The sequence below is a fragment of the Clavelina lepadiformis genome, chromosome 3 (assembly GCF_947623445.1).
Source record: "Clavelina lepadiformis chromosome 3, kaClaLepa1.1, whole genome shotgun sequence".
Taxonomy (NCBI): Eukaryota; Metazoa; Chordata; class Ascidiacea; order Aplousobranchia; family Clavelinidae; genus Clavelina; species Clavelina lepadiformis.
Genome location: NC_135242.1, coordinates 21807176 through 21834041, shown reverse-complemented (window position 1 = coordinate 21834041; position 26866 = coordinate 21807176). Strand labels below are relative to the sequence as shown.

Here is a 26866-nt window from a genome sequence, read left to right as displayed (position 1 = left end):
GTACATTATGCTCTATTGAGTCATGCTTGTGCTTTTTCACTTACATTCTACAAACGTGAAAAGACTGAGCTATACCTTCCAATTTAATTAGGTGATAGTGATTTTCTTGCAACAAAAATTGATGTCAGAGGTAGATGAATATTAAAATAAAACTCCATTCCACAAAAATTATCAATTTGAATAGTTCAAATTTAGAAATCACTTACAGAAGATATTTATCGCTTAGAGTTTTAAACACAGCAAGTAGTTTGTAGAACAAAGAGTGCAGTTAGTTTGAAGATGTCGCTGAGTTATGTTCGGCGTAGAAGTTTTATATTTAATTGGCCGCAAAACAAGTCTGATTTGACCTAAAGATGATAAGCAGAGTCAATTTTTGATGTTTTCCGATTAGCTGTTTCGCCTAAGTAGGTCTAAGGACATGTTTGTAGTTTAATTCCTTAACTAAGTCTATACTTTGGTTTAACGACTTTTGTTAGCTGAACGAATTTGGCTTGATCTCAGTTGGTCCAAACTTTGTTAAATTTTCTGTTTATGTAAACTTTGCCAAACTGTGTTCAGGTCACGCAAGAATTCATGCGTTTCAGTAACCAACAGAGAAAAGGGTAAAATCTCAAAAAACACTGTGTATTCATCCTTGTTCTAACAGAGTTATTTGGTCTGAAGTTCTGATATTTGTAGAAGAATATGGCTGTATTGAAGGGTATAGTGCGAAAAAAGAAGTGTGGGAACGCACATTTTTAAAAATAATAGCCAAGTGTGAGAATCCCCCAAAAATAGCCATTTTCAGCAGTACTTACCAGAAGAAAAAATGTAAAAAGGCCGTTCTTAAGCTTTTCCGTCCCACTACACTTCTGTCTCTAAGTTAGTATTTACGGATATAAGGTTGAATAAAGTCTAAATTAACAATTAAAATTTAAATCACTTACACAAACCCACTATAACAAAATAATAGTTTTAGAATCAACAATACTGGGAGGTTTATAGCTATACTGTATAATATGAGTGAAAAAATCCGCTCTTGAATTCGTTCTTTGTTTTATTTTGTGCAACTTCCAACACTTTCTTTCTAATAATAAATTGAAAATAATGCTTTTCGTGGACAACATGCTCATTTATGCAGATGGCAATCCGGTCAAAGAACCGGTCAAACTGTCACATGCGTTAAAAGTCTCGGCCAGTGTGAGTAACACTTAGCAAAGCTTTGGATCGTGTTTGGGATAAATGGCAGGTCCAGATAACTCTATAGAAGCGTTGACGGCAATTCCATAAATCCCCTCTTAAAACATTTAACTGTTTGGAATTGATATTTCAAATAGGCGAAAAGTCAAAAGAGGATATTTCTATCTTTACAGTTGATAAAATAGCACAGGACTATAAAACGCGAAGTGCGTGATTTTGTGCGTACGTTATTTCCCATTTAAGTAGGCCTACATAGTGCAAAATCTAAACCAACAGCATAGGCATAACTTACTGTTGCTAGAAACAAACAATAGTAAACTTGAATAAGCGTTTATCACTTAAAAAAACATATTTGGCCAAAAAAGCGTATTCAACACCTTCTACTTTTAAAGCGGCATAAAGGAGCTCATGAAAGTGTTTAAACTCAGCAGCAACTAGGAATTTTTTCGACAATTGTCGATAGTTTTGTTGAAATTTGTTAAGTACCTGCTTTACAATTACATCGCTTATATACAAATATTGTTACATGCTGTATTATTCGAAGTGGTATATTACAACAGCTAAAAGTAAGTTATAGGCAAAGGGGTAAATTATAACAGCTGTGTTAAACAGATGAAATAAAACACAGATAACATTATAATATCATCAGATATGCACTTGAATTCCGCAGGGAGAAGGGCTAATTATGACAATTAGCACAACAACTGTATCTTACCGGCCTGAGGCAAACATTTTCAGAACAAACAAAATAATAATGCTTCCAAATGCATTTAGTATTATATGCAGCAAGTCTACCAAGCAACAAACAGCACGGAGTTATCACAGAAACAAGTTAAACGTTACGGGACATGGAAGCCAATATGGTAAAATATTTCCACTCAATGCAAAACTCTTTTTCTTCGTTTAGATTCCAGATCATTTTCAGTTTGCTCTCAATCGCCTTCAACAAATCAAATTCACCTTGATCACTGGGGAAGACATTGCCAAAGAATTCCTCCAACTCTTTTCTTCTCATTTTGAGATTTTGTTGCCTAGCAGCGGAGTATAAATACCCACAAGCTTTTTCGAAAGACATTTGATGTCGAAATGAAATTGTTTCTTCACGTTGCTTGGATGGAAGTGGAATCTGTTTAAAGATATTTTCGTAATCATTCCAACATTCTTTTAGGATCCATTTTCCTCGCAGATTATCTTCAATTTCAAGATCACATAAAAGCCAAATTATTCTAGCTGTAGCTTTGGATGACTCGCAGTCATCGACACCAAGGGGATACATTTCCTGATTAACATAAGAAAACAGTGCAAGGCATCCGTTCGGTTTTAATATGCGAGATACTTCACCAAAAAATGCCTCTAAATCGAACCAATGCACTGATGCCCCACAAGTCACCAAGTCCACGCTGTTGTCATCAAACGGTAAACTCTCTGCTTTCCCAACCAAGTATTTGATGTGACTGAATTTGTTTTGTTTTCGTGCAAACTCTATTTGGTCCTCGCTGGCATCCACTCCGACAATATTCTTGAAATAAGGAGCAAACATGTTGGTAGATTGAGCACTTCCGCATCCAACGTCAACCATTAAGTCAAAGGTCGAAGATAAATCACTGTCCGGTCTATGACTTCGTAAGTACTTTATGATGTTTTCCATCATTTTGTCTGGATATGTTGGTCTATATTTCTGATAGAGATCAGCTATATCTCTGCCTGTATAAAGTTTATCCATTGCGAATCCTTATTCCAAATACAGACACAAAAACAACCTTAATCGAATTCAAAATTTATAAACCTTGTTCTGCGTAACATTAATAATTAACACTGCTCAATTCCATTCGTCCGCATGAATAATCAGGTGTTAATTGTTTTCTAACGCTTTTAAGTTAGTGGCAAACATAAGCACATTTGCTTTGCACCTTTTATTTAGCCTGCAGCACGATTTTATAAAAACATCAGACACGCTTTGGATCAACCCAAACAAAAAAACGTCTAACTGGTCTAACTGGTCTGTTTCCGTTTTGCGTTTTCGAAGCGTTTTCCGTTTTGAAGTGTTTCCGCTTGTAAGCTATTCTGTCACATTTTTTCCTTGAAAGCTTAATAATAACTTTGCTAAAATCTTTTCATTATATCGTTTGCTGATTTATTATTAATAATACTCAAATTTATGTCATCTGATATTGTACCCTTAAATTGTTACAATTATTTGATAATGAAACAAAATATGATTAAATTTTAAGGTTAATAAATCCAATCCACCACTATGGCAGAAACCGTTCCAAGTCATGTTGTCTGCTTATGTTACCGGCCTTTTTCTAGTGCTGGTTCGAAGAGACCTGCAGTTAAGTATAAGATCGTATTTCAGAAATGGCAAACACTAGGCACGTCTACACAGCAGTACAGGCAACGTTAGAATGTCATCATCACTGATCGGCAAGCGCTTCCGCTTGAAGGCAGACAAGACTGCGAAATGACAAATTAAGCGTAAAACGTAACACTTACCTCTCTCTACAATCTACATGAATAACATTGGGACCCTACCTTTAGAAGAAATCATCCTGTACATTATAGACGATTTAGCATTACTGTTATTAACTAAATACTTGAATTGATAACAGTAAGGTGAACACTATAAACACTATAAAATCTATCTAATAAAAACAAAACGTAACTAAACATTTGCGATTTTGTGGAAAGCGTTAAATTGTTATCAGCGTACGTTTTCTGTTCATATAGTTGTATGCATGCCTACTAATTAACTGTGGCTTAATATTCAGACAAAACTATTTACTTTGGTATTAGGTCCACTTCCTTAACGTGTTAATAAGACCGTCAAATTCTAATTCAAGTTTTGCAAAGTTAAATTGTTGTCATTTTGGTTTTTTTGTGCACAGGTTATGTAAGAATTCAAACATTTTTTGAGACATATATTTTATAACTAAAACTAAAATGTAATAAAGTTGCCAACTGTTTTTTTACACTTTAAAACAGTTCGATTTCTACACTGACTGCTTGCAAAATAAAGATTGTTATTGGGGATCTCAGTCGAAGCATTGATGCAACAACATTATTGAGTAAATTATCATTATATTCAAACATTATTATGCAAACACCGCATACAAATAAAATTGATTTAGATATTTCTTGTATCTGTAATTAATATGGCGTTTTGCGATAAATAAATAGCTGATTTTTATATTAAATACAAACGTACATATCTTCGTCCAAAGCTGCAGACGATATAGATTTCCCACTCATTGATCTTGAACTTCTGGATAACCCACAAGGAAAATTGATACTCAAAGATTATAAAATGGTTATGAAGGTATCTTTAAACAAATCCGTTTATCATCCAAGCAAAGAGAAGAAACAATTTCATTTCGACGTCCAATGTTTTTTGAAGAAATTTGTGGTTTAATTCACTCTGCTATTGGGCATCGAAATCTTATAAAAAGAAAAAAAGAGTTGGATGAAATTTTTGGGAAAGTCTATCCTAACGGTCAAGGTGAATTTGATTTGTTGAGGGCGACTTAGAGAAAATTGAAGATAGTCCGGATTCTGAAATTTTAAAGAAGAAAAATAATTTTGTTTCGAGGCGAAATTTTTCTACCTTATTGGCATCGAGGGCCACAGTTTAACTGCACTTTGTTAAAGAAAAAAAATCATTATATCTTTTTACTCAGTCTGCTTACAAGTAACCTACTTGAATGCATTTGCAAACACAGCGATTTTGTTAGTTTTGGTAGTTTTAAGTCCGATTTTAATCTTCGTTACAAATTTGTACCTTTCACTGTTTGTATAAAAACGCGCTGCAGACTGAAGTGGCGAGTGAAGCAAATGCGCTTTTCTTTGCATACGATGTAGAAACGTTTGATTATGTGACGAAGTGACTATCACACCGTAAGTAGGTCACGCACCACGTTGTTAAAAATAGGCGGTTAGGTTAGGAGGGTGGGTATGCAAAAAGTTGATTTTAGTTATTTAACCTTTCATTGGAGTTAGATATTAGCTTAGAAGGTATGTCCAGATTAGGCTTAGGTTACTGTGTAATAACATTTAACTTAGGTTAACAAGAAGCTGTGAAAATTAGCTTCGTAAACACGATTTTTCCGTTAAAATAACGGAAGCCTTGATTATATTGCAAGACTTGGACATAATTAAAAATTTGAAGCACTTACACAAACCCACTGTAAGAAAATAGTAACGTTATGTAGAGTAGTGTAAATATAAATGTTAAAATTGATTAAGTATGTTTTTGCACTTGAATTTATGTTTAAGGATTCGCAATGGATAAACTCTATACTGATATCGATAGAACGATCACTCGTTGTACAACGGTCGAGGCGTAACCAAATTAACAAGTGCTTCTGGCTGAAGACAGAAAATACTGGGGCACGACAAACCAAGCGTATCAGAAAACAACGTTACACTGTTACATAACGTATTAGTTAAAGTGATAAACCATAACAACTGTATGTTATCGGTATGAAGCAAACATTTTCAAAACAAACAAAATAATAATAATGCTTCCAAATGCATTTATTATTATATGCAGCAAGTCTACCAAGCAACAAACATCACGGCGTTATTACAGAAACAAGTTAAACGTTACGGGACATGGAAGCCAATATGGTAAAATATTTCCACTCAATGCAAAACTCTTTTTCTTCGTTTAGATTCCAGATCTTTTTCACTTTGCTCTCAATCGCCTTCAACAAATCAAATTCACCTTGATCGTTGGGAACGACATTGCCAAAGAATTCCTCCAACTCTTTTCTTCTTTTTATAAGATTTCGATGCCCAATGGCAGAGTGAATTAAACCACAAATTTCTTCGAAAGACATTTGTTGACGAAATGAAATTGTTTCTTCACGTTGCTTGGATGGAAGTGGAATTTGTTTAAAGATGTCTTCGTAGCCATTCCAACATTCTTTTAGGATCCATTTTCCTCGCAGATTATCTTCAATTTCAAGATCACATAAAAGCCAGTTTATTCCAACTGTAGCTTTGGATGACCCGCAGTCATCGACACCAAGGGGATACATTTCCTGATCAATGTAACAAAACAGTGCAAGGCATCCGTTCGGTTTTAATATGCGAGATACTTCACCAAAAAATGCGTCTAAATCGAACCAATGCACTGACGTCCCACAAGTTACCAAATCTACGCTGTTGTCATCAAAAGATAAATTTTCTGCTTTCCCAACCAAGTATTTGATGTGACTGAACTTGTTTTGTTTTCGTGCAAATTCTATTTGGTCCTCGCTGGCATCCACTCCGACAATATTCTTGAAATAAGGAGCAAACATGTTGGTAGATTGAGCACTCCCGCATCCAACGTCAACCATTAAGTCAAAGGTCGAAGATAAATCACTGTCCGGTCTATGATTTCGTAAGTACTTTATGATGTTTTCTTTCATTTTGTCTGGATATGTTGGTCTATATTTCTGATAGAGATCAGCTATATCTCGGCCTTTATAAAGTTCATCCATTGCGAATCCTTATTCCAAATACAGACACAAAAAACAACTTTAAGCGAATTCAAAATTTATAAACCTTTTTCTGCGTAACATTAATAATTAACACTGCTCAATTCCATTCGTCCGCATGAATAATCATATGTTAATTGTTTTCTAACGCTTTTAAGTTAGTGGCAAACATAAGCACATTTGCTTTTATTTAGCCTGCAACACGAGTTTATAAAAATATCAGACACGCTTTGGATCAACCCAAACAAAAAAACGTCTAACTGGTCTAACTGGTCTGTTTCCGTTTTGCGTTTTCGAAGCGTTTTCCGTTTTGAAGTGTTTCCGCTTGTAAGCTATTCTGTCACATTTTTTCCTTGAAAGCTTAATAATAACTTTTCTAAAATCTTTTCATTATATCGTTTGCTGATTTATTATTAATAATACTCAAATTTATGTCATCTGATATTGTACCCTTTTGTTACAATTATTTGATAATGAAACAAAATATGATTAAATTTTAAGGTTAATAAATCCAACACTATGGCAGAAACCGTTCCAAGTCATGTTGTCTGCTTATGTTACCGGCCTTTTTCTAGTGCTGGTTCGAAGAGACCTGCAGTTAAGTATAAGATCGTATTTCAGAAATGGCAAACACTAGGCACGTCTACACAGCAGTACAGGCAACGTTAGAATGTCATCATCACTGATCGGCAAGCGCTTCCGCTTGAAGGCAGACAAGACTGCGAAATGACAAATTAAGCGTAAAACGTAACACTTACCTCTCTCTACAATCTACATGAATAACATTGGGACCCTACCTTTAGAAGAAATCATCCTGTACATTATAGACGATTTAGCATTACTGTTATTAACTAAATACTTGAATTGATAACAGTAAGGTGAACACTATAAACACTATAAAATCTATCTAATAAAAACAAAACGTAACTAAACATTTGCGATTTTGTGGAAAGCGTTAAATTGTTATCAGCGTACGTTTTCTGTTCATATAGTTGTATGCATGCCTACTAATTAACTGTGGCTTAATATTCAGACAAAACTATTTACTTTGGTATTAGGTCCACTTCCTTAACGTGTTAATAAGACCGTCAAATTCTAATTCAAGTTTTGCAAAGTTAAATTGTTGTCATTTTGGTTTTTTTGTGCACAGGTTATGTAAGAATTCAAACATTTTTTGAGACATATATTTTATAACTAAAACTAAAATGTAATAAAGTTGCCAACTGTTTTTTTACACTTTAAAACAGTTCGATTTCTACACTGACTGCTTGCAAAATAAAGATTGTTATTGGGGATCTCAGTCGAAGCATTGATGCAACAACATTATTGAGTAAATTATCATTATATTCAAACATTATTATGCAAACACCGCATACAAATAAAATTGATTTAGATATTTCTTGTATCTGTAATTAATATGGCGTTTTGCGATAAATAAATAGCTGATTTTTATATTAAATACAAACGTACATATCTTCGTCCAAAGCTGCAGACGATATAGATTTCCCACTCATTGATCTTGAACTTCTGGATAACCCACAAGGAAAATTGATACTCAAAGATTATAAAATGGTTATGAAGGTATCTTTAAACAAATCCGTTTATCATCCAAGCAAAGAGAAGAAACAATTTCATTTCGACGTCCAATGTTTTTTGAAGAAATTTGTGGTTTAATTCACTCTGCTATTGGGCATCGAAATCTTATAAAAAGAAAAAAAGAGTTGGATGAAATTTTTGGGAAAGTCTATCCTAACGGTCAAGGTGAATTTGATTTGTTGAGGGCGACTTAGAGAAAATTGAAGATAGTCCGGATTCTGAAATTTTAAAGAAGAAAAATAATTTTGTTTCGAGGCGAAATTTTTCTACCTTATTGGCATCGAGGGCCACAGTTTAACTGCACTTTGTTAAAGAAAAAAAATCATTATATCTTTTTACTCAGTCTGCTTACAAGTAACCTACTTGAATGCATTTGCAAACACAGCGATTTTGTTAGTTTTGGTAGTTTTAAGTCCGATTTTAATCTTCGTTACAAATTTGTACCTTTCACTGTTTGTATAAAAACGCGCTGCAGACTGAAGTGGCGAGTGAAGCAAATGCGCTTTTCTTTGCATACGATGTAGAAACGTTTGATTATGTGACGAAGTGACTATCACACCGTAAGTAGGTCACGCACCACGTTGTTAAAAATAGGCGGTTAGGTTAGGAGGGTGGGTATGCAAAAAGTTGATTTTAGTTATTTAACCTTTCATTGGAGTTAGATATTAGCTTAGAAGGTATGTCCAGATTAGGCTTAGGTTACTGTGTAATAACATTTAACTTAGGTTAACAAGAAGCTGTGAAAATTAGCTTCGTAAACACGATTTTTCCGTTAAAATAACGGAAGCCTTGATTATATTGCAAGACTTGGACATAATTAAAAATTTGAAGCACTTACACAAACCCACTGTAAGAAAATAGTAACGTTATGTAGAGTAGTGTAAATATAAATGTTAAAATTGATTAAGTATGTTTTTGCACTTGAATTTATGTTTAAGGATTCGCAATGGATAAACTCTATACTGATATCGATAGAACGATCACTCGTTGTACAACGGTCGAGGCGTAACCAAATTAACAAGTGCTTCTGGCTGAAGACAGAAAATACTGGGGCACGACAAACCAAGCGTATCAGAAAACAACGTTACACTGTTACATAACGTATTAGTTAAAGTGATAAACCATAACAACTGTATGTTATCGGTATGAAGCAAACATTTTCAAAACAAACAAAATAATAATAATGCTTCCAAATGCATTTATTATTATATGCAGCAAGTCTACCAAGCAACAAACATCACGGCGTTATTACAGAAACAAGTTAAACGTTACGGGACATGGAAGCCAATATGGTAAAATATTTCCACTCAATGCAAAACTCTTTTTCTTCGTTTAGATTCCAGATCTTTTTCACTTTGCTCTCAATCGCCTTCAACAAATCAAATTCACCTTGATCGTTGGGAACGACATTGCCAAAGAATTCCTCCAACTCTTTTCTTCTTTTTATAAGATTTCGATGCCCAATGGCAGAATGAATTAAACCACAAATTTCTTCGAAAGACATTTGTTGACGAAATGAAATTGTTTCTTCACGTTGCTTGGATGGAAGTGGAATTTGTTTAAAGATGTCTTCGTAGCCATTCCAACATTCTTTTAGGATCCATTTTCCTCGCAGATTATCTTCAATTTCAAGATCACATAAAAGCCAGTTTATTCCAACTGTAGCTTTGGATGACCCGCAGTCATCGACACCAAGAGGATACATTTCCTGATTAACATAACAAAACAGTGCAAGGCATCCGTTCGGTTTTAATATGCGAGATACTTCACCAAAAAATGCGTCTAAATCGAACCAATGCACTGACGTCCCACAAGTTACCAAATCTACGCTGTTGTCATCAAAAGATAAATTTTCTGCTTTCCCAACCAAGTATTTGATGTGACTGAACTTGTTTTGTTTTCGTGCAAATTCTATTTGGTCCTCGCTGGCATCCACTCCGACAATATTCTTGAAATAAGGAGCAAACATGTTGGTAGATTGAGCACTCCCGCATCCAACGTCAACCATTAAGTCAAAGGTCGAAGATAAATCACTGTCCGGTCTATGATTTCGTAAGTACTTTATGATGTTTTCTTTCATTTTGTCTGGATATGTTGGTCTATATTTCTGATAGAGATCAGCTATATCTCGGCCTTTATAAAGTTCATCCATTGCGAATCCTTATTCCAAATACAGACACAAAAAACAACTTTAAGCGAATTCAAAATTTATAAACCTTTTTCTGCGTAACATTAATAATTAACACTGCTCAATTCCATTCGTCCGCATGAATAATCATATGTTAATTGTTTTCTAACGCTTTTAAGTTAGTGGCAAACATAAGCACATTTGCTTTTATTTAGCCTGCAACACGAGTTTATAAAAATATCAGACACGCTTTGGATCAACCCAAACAAAAAAACGTCTAACTGGTCTAACTGGTCTGTTTCCGTTTTGCGTTTTCGAAGCGTTTTCCGTTTTGAAGTGTTTCCGCTTGTAAGCTATTCTGTCACATTTTTTCCTTGAAAGCTTAATAATAACTTTTCTAAAATCTTTTCATTATATCGTTTGCTGATTTATTATTAATAATACTCAAATTTATGTCATCTGATATTGTACCCTTTTGTTACAATTATTTGATAATGAAACAAAATATGATTAAATTTTAAGGTTAATAAATCCAACACTATGGCAGAAACCGTTCCAAGTCATGTTGTCTGCTTATGTTACCGGCCTTTTTCTAGTGCTGGTTCGAAGAGACCTGCAGTTAAGTATAAGATCGTATTTCAGAAATGGCAAACACTAGGCACGTCTACACAGCAGTACAAGCAACGTTAGAATGTCATCATCACTGATCGGCAAGCGCTTCCGCTTGAAGGCAGACAAGACTGCGAAATGACAAATTAAGCGTAAAACGTAACACTTACCTCTCTCTACAATCTACATGAATAACATTGGGACCCTACCTTTAGAAGAAATCATCCTGTACATTATAGACGATTTAGCATTACTGTTATTAACTAAATACTTGAATTGATAACAGTAAGGTGAACACTATAAACACTATAAAATCTATCTAATAAAAACAAAACGTAACTAAACATTTGCGATTTTGTGGAAAGCGTTAAATTGTTATCAGCGTACGTTTTCTGTTCATATAGTTGTATGCATGCCTACTAATTAACTGTGGCTTAATATTCAGACAAAACTATTTACTTTGGTATTAGGTCCACTTCCTTAACGTGTTAATAAGACCGTCAAATTCTAATTCAAGTTTTGCAAAGTTAAATTGTTGTCATTTTGGTTTTTTTGTGCACAGGTTATGTAAGAATTCAAACATTTTTTGAGACATATATTTTATAACTAAAACTAAAATGTAATAAAGTTGCCAACTGTTTTTTTACACTTTAAAACAGTTCGATTTCTACACTGACTGCTTGCAAAATAAAGATTGTTATTGGGGATCTCAGTCGAAGCATTGATGCAACAACATTATTGAGTAAATTATCATTATATTCAAACATTATTATGCAAACACCGCATACAAATAAAATTGATTTAGATATTTCTTGTATCTGTAATTAATATGGCGTTTTGCGATAAATAAATAGCTGATTTTTATATTAAATACAAACGTACATATCTTCGTCCAAAGCTGCAGACGATATAGATTTCCCACTCATTGATCTTGAACTTCTGGATAACCCACAAGGAAAATTGATACTCAAAGATTATAAAATGGTTATGAAGGTATCTTTAAACAAATCCGTTTATCATCCAAGCAAAGAGAAGAAACAATTTCATTTCGACGTCCAATGTTTTTTGAAGAAATTTGTGGTTTAATTCACTCTGCTATTGGGCATCGAAATCTTATAAAAAGAAAAAAAGAGTTGGATGAAATTTTTGGGAAAGTCTATCCTAACGGTCAAGGTGAATTTGATTTGTTGAGGGCGACTTAGAGAAAATTGAAGATAGTCCGGATTCTGAAATTTTAAAGAAGAAAAATAATTTTGTTTCGAGGCGAAATTTTTCTACCTTATTGGCATCGAGGGCCACAGTTTAACTGCACTTTGTTAAAGAAAAAAAATCATTATATCTTTTTACTCAGTCTGCTTACAAGTAACCTACTTGAATGCATTTGCAAACACAGCGATTTTGTTAGTTTTGGTAGTTTTAAGTCCGATTTTAATCTTCGTTACAAATTTGTACCTTTCACTGTTTGTATAAAAACGCGCTGCAGACTGAAGTGGCGAGTGAAGCAAATGCGCTTTTCTTTGCATACGATGTAGAAACGTTTGATTATGTGACGAAGTGACTATCACACCGTAAGTAGGTCACGCACCACGTTGTTAAAAATAGGCGGTTAGGTTAGGAGGGTGGGTATGCAAAAAGTTGATTTTAGTTATTTAACCTTTCATTGGAGTTAGATATTAGCTTAGAAGGTATGTCCAGATTAGGCTTAGGTTACTGTGTAATAACATTTAACTTAGGTTAACAAGAAGCTGTGAAAATTAGCTTCGTAAACACGATTTTTCCGTTAAAATAACGGAAGCCTTGATTATATTGCAAGACTTGGACATAATTAAAAATTTGAAGCACTTACACAAACCCACTGTAAGAAAATAGTAACGTTATGTAGAGTAGTGTAAATATAAATGTTAAAATTGATTAAGTATGTTTTTGCACTTGAATTTATGTTTAAGGATTCGCAATGGATAAACTCTATACTGATATCGATAGAACGATCACTCGTTGTACAACGGTCGAGGCGTAACCAAATTAACAAGTGCTTCTGGCTGAAGACAGAAAATACTGGGGCACGACAAACCAAGCGTATCAGAAAACAACGTTACACTGTTACATAACGTATTAGTTAAAGTGATAAACCATAACAACTGTATGTTATCGGTATGAAGCAAACATTTTCAAAACAAACAAAATAATAATAATGCTTCCAAATGCATTTATTATTATATGCAGCAAGTCTACCAAGCAACAAACATCACGGCGTTATTACAGAAACAAGTTAAACGTTACGGGACATGGAAGCCAATATGGTAAAATATTTCCACTCAATGCAAAACTCTTTTTCTTCGTTTAGATTCCAGATCTTTTTCACTTTGCTCTCAATCGCCTTCAACAAATCAAATTCACCTTGATCGTTGGGAACGACATTGCCAAAGAATTCCTCCAACTCTTTTCTTCTTTTTATAAGATTTCGATGCCCAATGGCAGAGTGAATTAAACCACAAATTTCTTCGAAAGACATTTGTTGACGAAATGAAATTGTTTCTTCACGTTGCTTGGATGGAAGTGGAATTTGTTTAAAGATGTCTTCGTAGCCATTCCAACATTCTTTTAGGATCCATTTTCCTCGCAGATTATCTTCAATTTCAAGATCACATAAAAGCCAGTTTATTCCAACTGTAGCTTTGGATGACCCGCAGTCATCGACACCAAGAGGATACATTTCCTGATTAACATAACAAAACAGTGCAAGGCATCCGTTCGGTTTTAATATGCGAGATACTTCACCAAAAAATGCGTCTAAATCGAACCAATGCACTGACGTCCCACAAGTTACCAAATCTACGCTGTTGTCATCAAAAGATAAATTTTCTGCTTTCCCAACCAAGTATTTGATGTGACTGAACTTGTTTTGTTTTCGTGCAAATTCTATTTGGTCCTCGCTGGCATCCACTCCGACAATATTCTTGAAATAAGGAGCAAACATGTTGGTAGATTGAGCACTCCCGCATCCAACGTCAACCATTAAGTCAAAGGTCGAAGATAAATCACTGTCCGGTCTATGATTTCGTAAGTACTTTATGATGTTTTCTTTCATTTTGTCTGGATATGTTGGTCTATATTTCTGATAGAGATCAGCTATATCTCGGCCTTTATAAAGTTCATCCATTGCGAATCCTTATTCCAAATACAGACACAAAAAACGACTTTAAGCGAATTCAAAATTTATAAACCTTTTTCTGCGTAACATTAATAATTAACACTGCTCAATTCCATTCGTCCGCATGAATAATCATATGTTAATTGTTTTCTAACGCTTTTAAGTTAGTGGCAAACATAAGCACATTTGCTTTTATTTAGCCTGCAACACGAGTTTATAAAAATATCAGACACGCTTTGGATCAACCCAAACAAAAAAACGTCTAACTGGTCTAACTGGTCTGTTTCCGTTTTGCGTTTTCGAAGCGTTTTCCGTTTTGAAGTGTTTCCGCTTGTAAGCTATTCTGTCACATTTTTTCCTTGAAAGCTTAATAATAACTTTTCTAAAATCTTTTCATTATATCGTTTTCTGATTTATTATTAATAATACTCAAATTTATGTCATCTGATATTGTACCCTTTTGTTACAATTATTTGATAATGAAACAAAATATGATTAAATTTTAAGGTTAATAAATCCAACACTATGGCAGAAACCGTTCCAAGTCATGCTGTCTGCTTATGTTACCAGCCTTTTTCTAGTGCTGGTTCGAAGAGACCTGCAGTTAAGTATAAGATCGTATTTCAGAAATGGCAAACACTAAGCACGTCTACACAGTAGTACAGGCAACGTTAGAATGTCATCATCACTGATCGGCAAGCGCTTCCGCTTGAAGGCAGACAAGACTGCGAAATGACAAATTAAGCGTAAAACGTAACACTTACCTCTCTCTACAATCTACATGAATAACATTGGGACCCTACCTTTAGAAGAAATCATCCTGTACATTATAGACTATTTAGCGTACTGTTGTTAACTACATACTTGAATTGATAACAGTAAGGTGAACCCTAAAATCTATCTAATAAAAACAAAACGTAACTAAACATTTGCGATTTTGAGGAAAGCGTGAAAATGTCATCAGCGTACGTTTTCTGTTCATATAGTTATATGCATGCCTACTAATTAACTGTGGCTTAATATTCAGACAAAACTATTTACTTTGGTGTTAGGTCCACTTCGTTAACATGTAAATAAAGTCGTCAAATTCTAAATCAAATTTTGCAAAATTAAATGTTTGTCGTCTGAGTTAGTCTGTGCACCGATCATGTAGGAATTTAAACATTTTTTGAGACACCTTTTTCATAGCTACAAATTATTTGTAGTAGTTTTAATAGTTTTAGTTTTTTAATAGGTAGTTTTAAGTCCGATTTTACGCTTCGTTACAAGTTTGTACCTTCCACTGTTTGTATAAAAACGGGCTGAAGTGGCGAGTGAAACAAATGCGCTTTGCTTTGCATACGATACGTTTGATTAATTCAATATGTGACGAAGTGACCATTTCAACTGAAGTAAGTCACGCAGCTCGTTGTTAAAGATGGCGGTTAGATTAGGAAGATGGGTTTGCAAAAAGTTAATCTTATTTATTAAAGGTTTTATTGGAGTTAGATATTACATGAGACAGTAAATCCAGGTTAGGCTTAAGTTACTATGTAATAATATTTAACTTAGGTTAACAAGAAGCTGTGAAAATTAGTTTCGAATGCACCATTTTCCGGTTAAATAGGGGAAGTCTTGATTGTATTGCAAGACTTGGATATCATGGATAAAATTTATATGGATAAACGCAATGGATAAACTTTGTACTGATATTAGAATGATATGCAGGCTAAAGAAAGGTGCAAAGCAAATATGCTTATGTTTGCGTAATGCTTGAAAGCGTTAGACAACATCTCACACCTGATCAATGCATGCGGACGAATGGAATTGAGCAGTGTTAATTAATAGTGTTCCGCAGAACAAAGTTTATAAATTTTAAATTTGATTAAGGTTGTTTTTTGTGTCTGTATTTGGTATAAAGATTCGCAATGGATAAACTTTATAAAGGCAGAGATATAGCCGATCTCTATCAGAAATATAGACCAACATATCCAGACAAAATGATAGAAAACATAATAAAATACTTACGAAGTCATAGACCGGACAGTGATTTATCTTCGACCTTTGACTTAATGGTTGACGTTGGGTGCGGGAGTGCTCAATCTACCAACATGTTTGCTCCTTATTTCAAGAATATTGTCGGAGTGGATGCCAGCGAGGACCAAATAGAGTTTGCACAAAAACAAAACAAATTCAGTCACATCAAATACTTGGTTGGGAAAGCAGAGAATTTACCGTTTGATGACAACAGTGTGGACTTGGTGACTTGTGGGACGGCAGTGCATTGGTTCGATTTGAAAGAATTTCTTGGTGAAGTATCACGCATATTAAAACCGAATGGATGTCTATCCCTTTTCACTTATAACTGTACAAAACTTTATCCACTGTATGCCTATGATGAGGCCTCATCCAAAGCTACAACTGATATAACCTGGCTTCTATGTGATCTTGAACTTCGGGATAACCCACGAGGAGAATGGATCCTGAAAGAATGTTGGAATGGTTACGAAAATATCTTTAAAGAAATTCCATTTCCATCCAAGCAACGTGAAGGATCAATTTCATTTCGACATTTAATGTCTTTTGAAGAGATTTGTGGTTTAATTCACTCTGCTATTGGGAATCGAAATCTTATAAAAAGAAGAAAAGAGTTGGAGGAAATCTTCGGCAATGTCGTTCCCAACGATCAAGATGAATTTGATTTGCTGAAGGCGATTGAGAGTAAATTGAAGAAAATCTGGAATCAAGACAAAGAAACAGAATTTTGTATGGAGCTGGAAATCTTCACTATTTTGGCGTCCATGTCCAGTCTTTAGTCTTGTTTGGGTCGTAAACGATAACTTGGTTATGAAGTATTTTTCATTCGACATACAAGTCATTGATTGTATTTGCAAGAATAACGATACACTTTCTGTTCGCTAAATTTTACGGCATTTATTTTTATCACTTTGTTTTATGTGATTGGTAACGAAGCATAATTGGTTGTAGTGGTGACATTTTTTGTTCCCCACCAAACATTCTGTTGTTTCGTTAAACAGTAGGTGGAATTTTGCAACTGCACGATTATCAGATGTTAAGAAGAGTAAACCCCAAGCTTAAATTAGTCCACGAAGCAACATATTGACTCATACGCGTAGACAGCGTCATAAGTACATTATGCTTCATTGCATCATGCTTGTGCTTTTTCACTTACATACTACAAACGTGAAAAGACTGAGCTATACCATGCGATTTAATTATGTGATAGAGATTTTCTTGCAACAAAAATTGATGTCAGAGGTAGATGAATTTTAAAATAAAACTCCATTCCACAAAAATTATAAATTTGAATAGTTTCAAATTCGGAAATCACTTACAGAAGAAAATTATCACTTGGAACTTAAAACACAGCAAATAGTTTGTAGAACAAAGAGGGTAGTTAGTTTGAAGATGTCGCTGAGTTATGTTCGGCGTAGAAGTTTTATATTCAATTGGCCGCAAGACAAGTTTAATTTGACCTAAAGATGATAAGCAGAGTCAAATTTTTAACGTTTTCCGATTAGCTGTTTCGCCTAAGTAGGTCTAAGGACATGTTTGTAGTTTAATTCCTTAACTAAGACTATACTTTGGTTGAACCACTTTTGTCAGCTTAACGAATTTGGCTTGATATCAGTTGGCCCAAACTTTGTTAAATTTATTGTTTCTGTAAACTTTGCCAAACTGTGTTCAGGTCACGCAAGAATTCATGCGTTTCAGCAACCAACAAAGAAAAGGGTAAAATCTCAAAAACACTGTGTATACGTCCTTGTTGCAACGGATTTATTTGGTCTGAAGTTCTGATATTTGTATAAGAATATGGCCGTATTTTGAAAATAAGTTTGAAAATGATAACCGAGTGTGAGAATACCCAAAAATAGCCATTTGCAGAACATCAGAGACTCGCGGAATCCACACAAACAAAAATACGTCTAACGGGTCTTACAGATTAAGCCACATTAAAATTTTTATCTTTTTCACTGTTTAATACGTGAAATGTCAATACTGTGAAATTTAATACTATTTTACACTGTTTCCGCCAACGCTATACGCATCGACAGCCACAGTTTAATTACATTTTGTTAAAGAAAAGAAAATCATTATATCTTTTTACTCAGTCGACTGACAAGTATTTGAATGGATTTGGTTTTGTTTGTTTTGGTAGTTTTAAGTCCGATTTTACTCTTCGTTACGTGTTTGTATAAAAACGCGCTGAAGAGGTGTCTGCTGAACCGAATGCGCTTTTGGTTGAGAGGATGGATATAAGCAAACGTTCCTTTATACGAAGTGACTATTTCACCGTAAGTAGGTCACACAGCTCGTTGTTAAAAATAAGTGGTTAGGTAAGGAGGATGGATATAAGCAAAAATTTAATTTTAGCTATTTAAGGTTTTATTGAAGTTAGGTTTAAATTAGACGGTGGATCCAGGTTAGGCTTCGGTTACTATGTTATAACATTTAACTTAGGTTAACAAGAAGCTGTGAAAGTTAGCTTCGAACGAACGATTTTAGTGAAAGCCTTGATTATAATGCAAGACTTGGACATCATTAAAAATTTTAAACATTTACGCAAAACCATTGTAACAAAATAATTATGTTCTGTAGCGTAGTGTTAATATAATATTTTAATTTGATTAAGGTTATTTTTGAACTTGAATTTATTTGTAAGGAGTCGCAATGGATGAACTTTATAAAGGCAGAGATATAGCCGATCTCTATCAGAAATATAGACCAACATATCCAGACAAAGTGATGGAAAACATCATAAAGTACTTACGAAGTCATAGACCGGACAGTGATTTGTCTTCGACCTTTGACTTAATGGTTGACGTTGGATGCGGGAGTGCTCAATCTACCAACATGTTTGCTCCTTATTTCAAGAATATTGTCGGAGTGGATGCCAGCGAGGACCAAATAGAGTTTGCACGAAAACAAAACAAATTCAATCACATCAAATACTTGGTTGGGAAAGCAGAGAGTTTACCGTTTGATGACAACAGCGTGGACTTGGTGACTTGTGGGGCGTCAGTGCATTGGTTCGATTTGAAAGAATTTTTTGATGAAGTATCTCGCATATTAAAACCGAATGGATGTCTAACCCTTTTCACTTATAACTGTACAAAACTTTATCCACTGTATGCCTATGATGAGGCCTCATCCAAAGCTACAACTGATATAACCTGGCTTCTATGTGAACTTGAACTTCGGGGTAACCCACGAGGAGAATGGATCCTGAAAGAATGTTGGAATGGTTACAAAGACATCTTTAAACAAATTCCATTTCCATCCAAGCAACGTGAAGAAACAGTTTCAGTTCTGCATTCAATGTCTTTTGAAGAGATTTGTGGTTTAATTCACTCTGCTATTGGACATCGAAATCTTATAAAAAGAAGAAAAGAGTTGGAGAAAATCTTCGGCAATGGCGTTCCCAACGACCAAGGTGAATTTGATTTGTTGAAGGCGATTGAGAGGAAAGTGAAAAATATCTGGAATCAAGACAAACAAACAAAATTTTGTATGGAGCTGGAAATCTTCCTTATTATGGCATCCATGTCCAGTCTTTAGTCATGTTTAGGTCGTAAATGATAACATGGTTATGATACAATTTTTAATCGACTTACAAGTCATTGATTGCATTTGCAAGAATAACGATGTACATTTTGTTCGCTAAATTTTACGGCATTTATTTTATCACTTTGTTGTATGTGATTGGTAACGAAGCATAATTGCTTGTAGTGGTGACATTTTTTGTTCCCCACCAACCAATCTGTTGTTTCGTTAAACAGTAGGTGGAAATTTGCAACTGCACGAATATCAGATGTTAAAAAGAGTAAACCCCAAGCTTAAATTAGTTCAGGAAGCAACATATTGACTCATACGCGTAGACAGCGGCATAAGTACATTATGCTTGTAGAACAAAGAGTGCAGTTAGTTAGTAGATGTCGCTGAGTTATGCTTGGTGTAGAAGTTTTGTATTTAATAGGCCGCAAGACAAGTTTAATTTGACCTAAAGATGATAAGCAGAGTCAGTTTTTGATGTTTTCCGATCAGCTGTTTCGCCTAAGTAGGTCTAAAGACATGTTTGTAGTTTAATTCCTTAACTAAGTCTATTCTTTGGTTGAACGACTTATGTCAGCTAAACGAATTTGGCTTGATCTCAGTTGGCCAAAACTTTGTTAAATTTATTGTTTCTGTAAACTTTGCCAAACTGTGTTCAGGTCACGCAAGAATTCATGCGTTTCACCAACCAACAGAGAAAAGGGCAAAATCTCAAAAAACACTGTGTATAGTGTATACGTCCTTGTTGTATTGGAGTTATTTGGTCTGAAGTTCTGATATTTGTATAAGTATATGGCTGTATTTTGAAAATAAGTTTGAAAATGATAGCCGAGTGTGCGAATCCCCAAAAATAGCCATTTTCAGAACATCAGAGACTCGCGGAATCCACACAAACAAAAATACGTATAATGGGTCTTACAGATTAAGCCACATTAAAATTTTTATCTTTTTCACTGTTTAATACGTGAAATGTCAATACTGTGAAATTTAATACTATTTTACACTGTTTCCGCCAACGCTATTCGCATCGACAGCCACAGTTTAATTACATTTTGTTAAAGAAAATAAAATCATTATATCTTTTTACTCAGTCGACTTACAATTATTTGAATGGATTTGGTTTTGTTTGTTTTGGTAGTTTTAAGTCCGATTTTACTCTTCGTTACGAGTTTGTATCTTTCACTGTTTGTATAAAAACGCGCTGAAGAGGTGTCTGCTGAACCGAATGCGCTTTTGGTTGAGAGGATGGATATAGGCAAACGTTCCATTATACGAAGTGACTATTTCATTGTAAGTAGGTCACGCACCTCGTTGTTAAAGATGGCGGTTAGGTAAGAAGGATGGATATAAGCAAAAATTTAATTTTAGCTATTTAACCTTTTATTGGAGTTAGGTTTAGATTAGACGGTTGATCCAGGTTAGGCTTCGGTTACTATGTTATAACCTTTATCTTAGGTTAACAAGAAGCTGTGAAAGTTAGCTTCGATTGCACCATTTTAGTGAAAGCCTTGATTACAATGCAAGACTTGGACATCATTAAAAGTTTGAAGCATTTACGCAAACCCATTGTAACAAAATAATTATGTTATGTAGCGTAATGTTAATATAATATTTTAATTTGATTAAGGTTATTTTTGAACTTGAATTTATTTGTAAGGAGTCGCAATGGATGAACTTTATAAAGGCAGAGATATAGCTGATCTCTATAGGAAATATAGACCAACATATCCAGACAAAGTGATGGAAAACATCATAAAGTACTTACGAAGTCATAAACCGGACAGTGATTTATCTTCGACCTTTGACTTAATGGTTGACGTTGGATGCGGGAGTGCTCAATCTACCAACATGTTTGCTCCTTATTTCAAGAATATTGTTGGAGTGGATGCCAGCGAGGACCAAATAGAGTTTGCACGAAAACAAAACAAATTCAGTCACATCAAATACTTGGTTGGGAAAGCAGAGAATTTACCGTTTGATGACAACAGCGTGGATTTGGTAACTTGTGGGACGTCAGTGCATTGGTTCGATTTAGAGGCATTTTTTGGTGAAGTATCTCGCATATTAAAACCGCATGGATGCCTTGCACTGTTTTTGTATTCTTGTCAGAAAATCTATCCTCTTAATGCTCATGACCAGTTATTATCCCGCGAAACAGCCAAAATATTTTTGCAATTGTACGACCTTGAACTTCAAGGGATTTTGCAACGAGATTGGATCTTCGGAGAATGTCTTGGCGGTTATGAAGATATCTTTAATAGAATTCCTTTTGCGTTGAAGCAGCATGATGGAAGGTTTCCCATAAGACACCAGGTATCTTTGAAAGAAGTTTGCGGATTCTTGCATTCTGCACTTGCCTATAAAAATCTACAAAAAAGAGAAAAGGAATTGGTAAAGATATTTGGCGATTTCAATCAAGAACCAAGTGAAGATGAGCTGTTGAGCGCAATAGAGCGGAAAGTGAAAACGATTTGGAACTTGAAGAGCGAGACAGAGTTTGTCGTGGAATTAGAGATGTTCATTATCCTTGCATCTGTTGGAGGAAAAAATTAGCGAAATGATCAAATTTCGGTCAGTTTGTTCCCATAGCGACCAACAAACATACCCTTCTCACTTTTTCATACCGTAAACTTACTCGCCGTCAGCTACATTTAGCAATTTTCCGGTTTAAAGAATCACGTAGCCACTGTGTAAAACGTGCATTAGTTTGATTTGGTATATAAAGCCGCATAAGAATGACATGTTTGGTACGAATTAACCTTTTAGCTGTTATAAGCTAGTTGGAAACCCATTAATTCTCACTTAAATTGAATTATGTGCAAAGTCGATTAAATACAAAGTTTCAAAAAAACTTGTTGTGTTTATTATTGTGTTTTACCTTTTTTTTATTATATTGTTTATAAACTCTGTGGCGTCACGAGTCGTTGTTGTAGTGATATCGAACCTGGTGTTACCCTAATTTTATCGTAACAAATACATTGACCGAATGCACCACAGCCATCTGCTCAGGCATTACGAAGTGATTTAGATTCTGTTGAGCACTTAAAATAACTTACTACATTGTACTTACAAACTGTGTAGAAACACGTTCCGGCAGCGGAAAACTGCAGCTTTTACGCTGTTAATTGATTTTGTTAAAACTTTATACGCTCGTGGAGTTTCGTCTACTGTTGTATAGTCTCGTAAATTTTCTATCGACACTTATCCGGTCCCTGTATAACGCGCATATGTGGTATTGCGCAACATATGGCCGACAGGAATGGTTGTAAAAAATTATCGGTCAATTAGCAACATGTCAAAAGTAATGAGCCTGAATAAGCGAGCTCATGTATCAGGAATTGTATAACTAAGGCTATATATGTCCATTACGTAAGCAAGACAAATCAATTAGCTTACACTGTATTCTTTTCGGTGCATGTCGCATTTGTGTTGCTCATTTTCCAAATATAGTCCGAGGAAGAATAAACAAGACGAAGTCGATACTATTGCGTCATTAATCGCCGCTTAATTTACAGTCAGGATTATTTTTTCTCACGTCTCACGACATTGCCAAAAAGTTAAGAAAAGCTGTAAAGTCTAACTCTAACACTTTACGTGAGAATACATTGCTCGTACGGCAGAAAAGATGAAATATGAGAAATAGATTTTTGCCGACAAAAGTTTCCAACTTTGCGTTTAATAGATAAAATGCCCCAGCGAAGCACGCGGAGACATAAATAATTCGTCGACGTATTTATAGTTGTAGACAACTGAAAACTATAGGTGTAGTATAATGTAACTGCATAATAGCAAAATTATCATAGACTACAGGACAGCAAAGCAATGCGCTGCTTAATCGCGTTTGTGTTTACCGGCGTCTTTATCACTTGCTGCTCGACAAAGAATCAGTTTGATCCTTGCGAGACTGGTCCACGAATTCGCGGAGGAAGTGTGTCCGACCTGGTTTCTTCGTTTTCAAATTACCTGGAGACTTTCAGCGGAAGGAGCTTGCTCGATCGGGATTATTTTGTTGTAAATTGCTTCGAGAAAGGGTTAACATCGGTCCCTCAAATGCTGGCAAGAGATGTTGAGGTGCTCGATCTATCCTATAACCTGCTAAGATGGATTTCAGCCAAAGACTTTCTTCGTTACTCAAAATTGACTTTTCTGAATCTGGCAGGGAATTGCGACGCACTTGGCTCATCTTCGTCACATCCGTTTTGCGTCGGTGACTTTTACATCGAGCCAGGAGCACTACGTCACCTCACGAACTTGACAGTGTTGAATGTTGCCGGAAATTATTTACGCGAGTTTCCACAGCAACTGCCGCCATCCATACTCGCCATGGACATTAGTTGGACCGATCTTAATGACGTGTCGTTACAGCTTCAGCACATGCACAAACTGGAGACCTTGCGTGCCGTTGGAAATTGCCTGATTTTGGTCAACGCACACAGGTGCGTTAGGAACTTCACGATAACGCAACGACCATCTGCCGCATTAAAGAACTTGCTGTTAGAGATGAACAGCTGGAACGAAATACCCAGGGCACTGCTTAGCCACGAACTCAAGGATTTTTCCTTTGGGTTTAACCCTGTATCCCGATTACGAAAAGACGATTTTGCAAACGCAACGAAACTGCAAAAGATTGAGGCGCCTTATATGGGGTCTATGGCAAGCACAAGACGCCTTGTTGTAGAGGACGGCGTGTTTGATCCGCTTACTTATTTGCAGAGTTTAAATCTCTCTGGCAACTTGATCTTGTTTCTTCCAAAAAACGTTTTTAGCCATAACCACAACCTTGAAATTTTGGACATTTCTTACAATAGTCTAACGAAAGCAATAATTGAACCAAAGTTTCTGACCAATTTGATAAATCTTCGAAGCCTGGATTTATCGTTTAACGTTGCTAACATTCCTTCCATAATATCAGTCGACCTGCTACGCTTAGGAGAGGTATTTTCTACTTTACTTTCACTGGAAGAGCTCTTCCTTGGGACTGCAAACATTCCTGTGACTGGTCACAGCGCGTTCTCTTTACAATTTCATAAAATTGACAGTCAATCCTTCGCAAGTTTATCAAATTTATCTCAACTGTCAACGATCGACATTTCCTACTGCAATGTTCATCATATATCATTCGATGCGTGGTCTGGATTACGTCATCTTAGCTCCTTTCGAGCTTCCCATAATACCTTGACTTTCGATAGAAACACAGTTAACGGTATTAGAAGCGCAAAGCAAGGACGTGTCTTTGGCTACCAGTTGCTGCATTCACCAAACTCTATGAAAATTCAACAGTACAGGACAAAGCAGATTAATTCAGCTAAGAATGCATTTGGCTTACGGAGCGGCGATAGCAATGTTCTAGATTTGTCAAATAACCGAATTGTGACCTTTTTCGCGGAGCCAGAGCCGTTGTTAGCAAGAACTAAAATGCTGGATTTGTCTTATAATCGTATAAGAGTAATAAGGGAAAGCGACCTGAGACACCTCAAACATTTGTCCGCAATCGACTTGTCTAATAATCCTCTTGTACGGGTGGATTCTTTCACTTTTAGCACTTTTTCCAACTTAAAGGAAATACGCTTAGTAGGAGAGTTTGTTCAGTTGGCCAATTTATCGTTTTTATGTCATTTCAACGTTTCCAGCAAGGTTGCTTTAAGATGGAAAATTCCGGTTCTTCAATCAGAACTAGCAAACTGGCTTGATGATGAGAAATGTTTCGTGAGATCTGTGACTAGCCTTAGCATTGCCCAAAATCCTCTGCGGTACCGAGTCCACGTTGGACAAGAGGCATATTTAAGCATTTTCCCGGACGTTAAAAGACTTGATCTCAGCTACTGCAAGTTGTGCTCACCGATCCCCAACATATGGTTTTCCGGCTTACATCATCTTGACAGTTTAGACCTGAGTTTCAATAACCTGGTCCAATTTCCATCCACCGCTTTGCATAGCTTGATGAACTTGAGTGCATTAAACTTAAATTTTAATAACATCATTGAATTGAAAGGGAACATTTCGTTTCTCTCTCATTTGAGGGTTTTCGCGATTTCAAACAATAAAATCAACTTCATTCAAACTGGATTCTTTTCTCGTCTGCGACTAACGAAGCTTGATCTCAGTTTCAATTACATATCGCGACTTGATCCAAGTATTCTCAACGAAAGCATGTTGAAGTCACTTTCGTATTTGGACATAAGGTGGAATGAACTCGACTGTTCCTGTTACATATGGGACAAATTTTACCTCTGGTATATTTCTGATGAAAGTAACAGCACTGAACTTCCTGGATTTCTTCCCGAATGCACAACGGACATTGATGAATATTTTGGCGGTTGTGTGGCTTGCCATTCGCCGTTGAATTTGCGTGGACGTCCGGTGTCTCGCTATGGTTTTAATACGTCGTGTGATTTGGAAAAGCATTTCGCCCAAATGCTTGCATTTACCATATTCTTTGTGATGTTCTTATTTTGCGGTACTATTGGTTATAGCAAATGGTTCAAGAGATTAATATTTCGAAAAGTTAATGAATATTTCAGAGTTCAATCATTGAAACCAGACGATGCTTTTTCAAGAAAGCAAACCCGTAATTACCAGAGAGCTTTCGTGTTCTTTGACCACAACAATAATGAACTGGGTGATTGGGTGGATAATAAACTGGTACCTGGGATGATAAACGGAAATCCTTCCGTTGAACTTCTCTTAGCCGGTCGTGACATCGGCGTCGGTTCTTCTTCTACTGAAAATCTTCTTCAACTTGTAACAAGCAGCCGCAAAACCATAATGATATTTTCTGGCAACTTTTGCAAAACTCCAGTTTGCCGGTAACTATTATTAAGACTTCTTGCAATATCTAGAAAAACTTGATATTAGCCTTGATAACTTGTCGATATTTTGGCAGATTTATATTGACGGCGCTTCAAGAACTTCAATATTCAGCGGGAAAAAATCAACTGATATTAGTGGAGTGGCATGGTGAAGAAGCAGCTCGCGTTCCAGAATTAATTCAAAGAACTTTCAACAGAAAATATTACAATTTCCTGAGATTTAATCAAACAAACGATGACGAAGCGATGTTCTTTGAAACTCTTAGAACTGCTTTTGCGAGCAGCACAATATTGGATGATTAACGCGTAGCGTTTATGTTTACTTTTACGTGTTAGTTTTTCTACATTTTTTGTTTTCAGT

General features: G+C 35.5%; 5 protein-coding genes across 5 annotated transcripts; 3 read left to right on the top strand and 2 right to left on the bottom strand.

Annotated features, from left to right (window-relative positions):
- Positions 1 to 1087: 1087 nt before the first annotated feature.
- Positions 1088 to 3130, bottom strand: LOC143450708 (ubiquinone biosynthesis O-methyltransferase-like). Its single transcript, XM_076951362.1, has one exon. It carries the CDS (start codon positions 2900 to 2902, stop codon positions 2012 to 2014), a length of 891 nt encoding a protein of 296 aa, XP_076807477.1. The 5' UTR covers positions 2903 to 3130; the 3' UTR covers positions 1088 to 2011.
- A 10038-nt stretch (positions 3131 to 13168) lies between these two features.
- On the bottom strand, positions 13169 to 14166 carry LOC143449783 (uncharacterized). Its single transcript, XM_076950109.1, has one exon. The coding sequence runs from the start codon at positions 14150 to 14152 to the stop codon at positions 13262 to 13264; it is 891 nt and encodes a 296-aa protein (XP_076806224.1). The 5' UTR covers positions 14153 to 14166; the 3' UTR covers positions 13169 to 13261.
- A 1878-nt stretch (positions 14167 to 16044) lies between these two features.
- Positions 16045 to 17413, top strand: LOC143450002 (uncharacterized). The gene has a single exon (XM_076950379.1). It carries the CDS (start codon positions 16051 to 16053, stop codon positions 16936 to 16938), a length of 888 nt encoding a protein of 295 aa, XP_076806494.1. The 5' UTR covers positions 16045 to 16050; the 3' UTR covers positions 16939 to 17413.
- Positions 17414 to 18749: 1336 nt separating this feature from the next.
- Positions 18750 to 19953, top strand: LOC143449673 (putative methyltransferase DDB_G0268948). Its single transcript, XM_076949967.1, has one exon. The coding sequence runs from the start codon at positions 18815 to 18817 to the stop codon at positions 19700 to 19702; it is 888 nt and encodes a 295-aa protein (XP_076806082.1). The 5' UTR covers positions 18750 to 18814; the 3' UTR covers positions 19703 to 19953.
- A 3375-nt stretch (positions 19954 to 23328) lies between these two features.
- LOC143449502 (toll-like receptor 7) lies at positions 23329 to 26808 on the top strand. Its single transcript, XM_076949732.1, has 2 exons — positions 23329 to 26502; positions 26580 to 26808. The coding sequence occupies exons 1-2, from the start codon at positions 23519 to 23521 to the stop codon at positions 26806 to 26808; spliced, it is 3213 nt and encodes a 1070-aa protein (XP_076805847.1). The 5' UTR covers positions 23329 to 23518.
- The last annotated feature ends 58 nt before the right edge of the window (positions 26809 to 26866 follow it).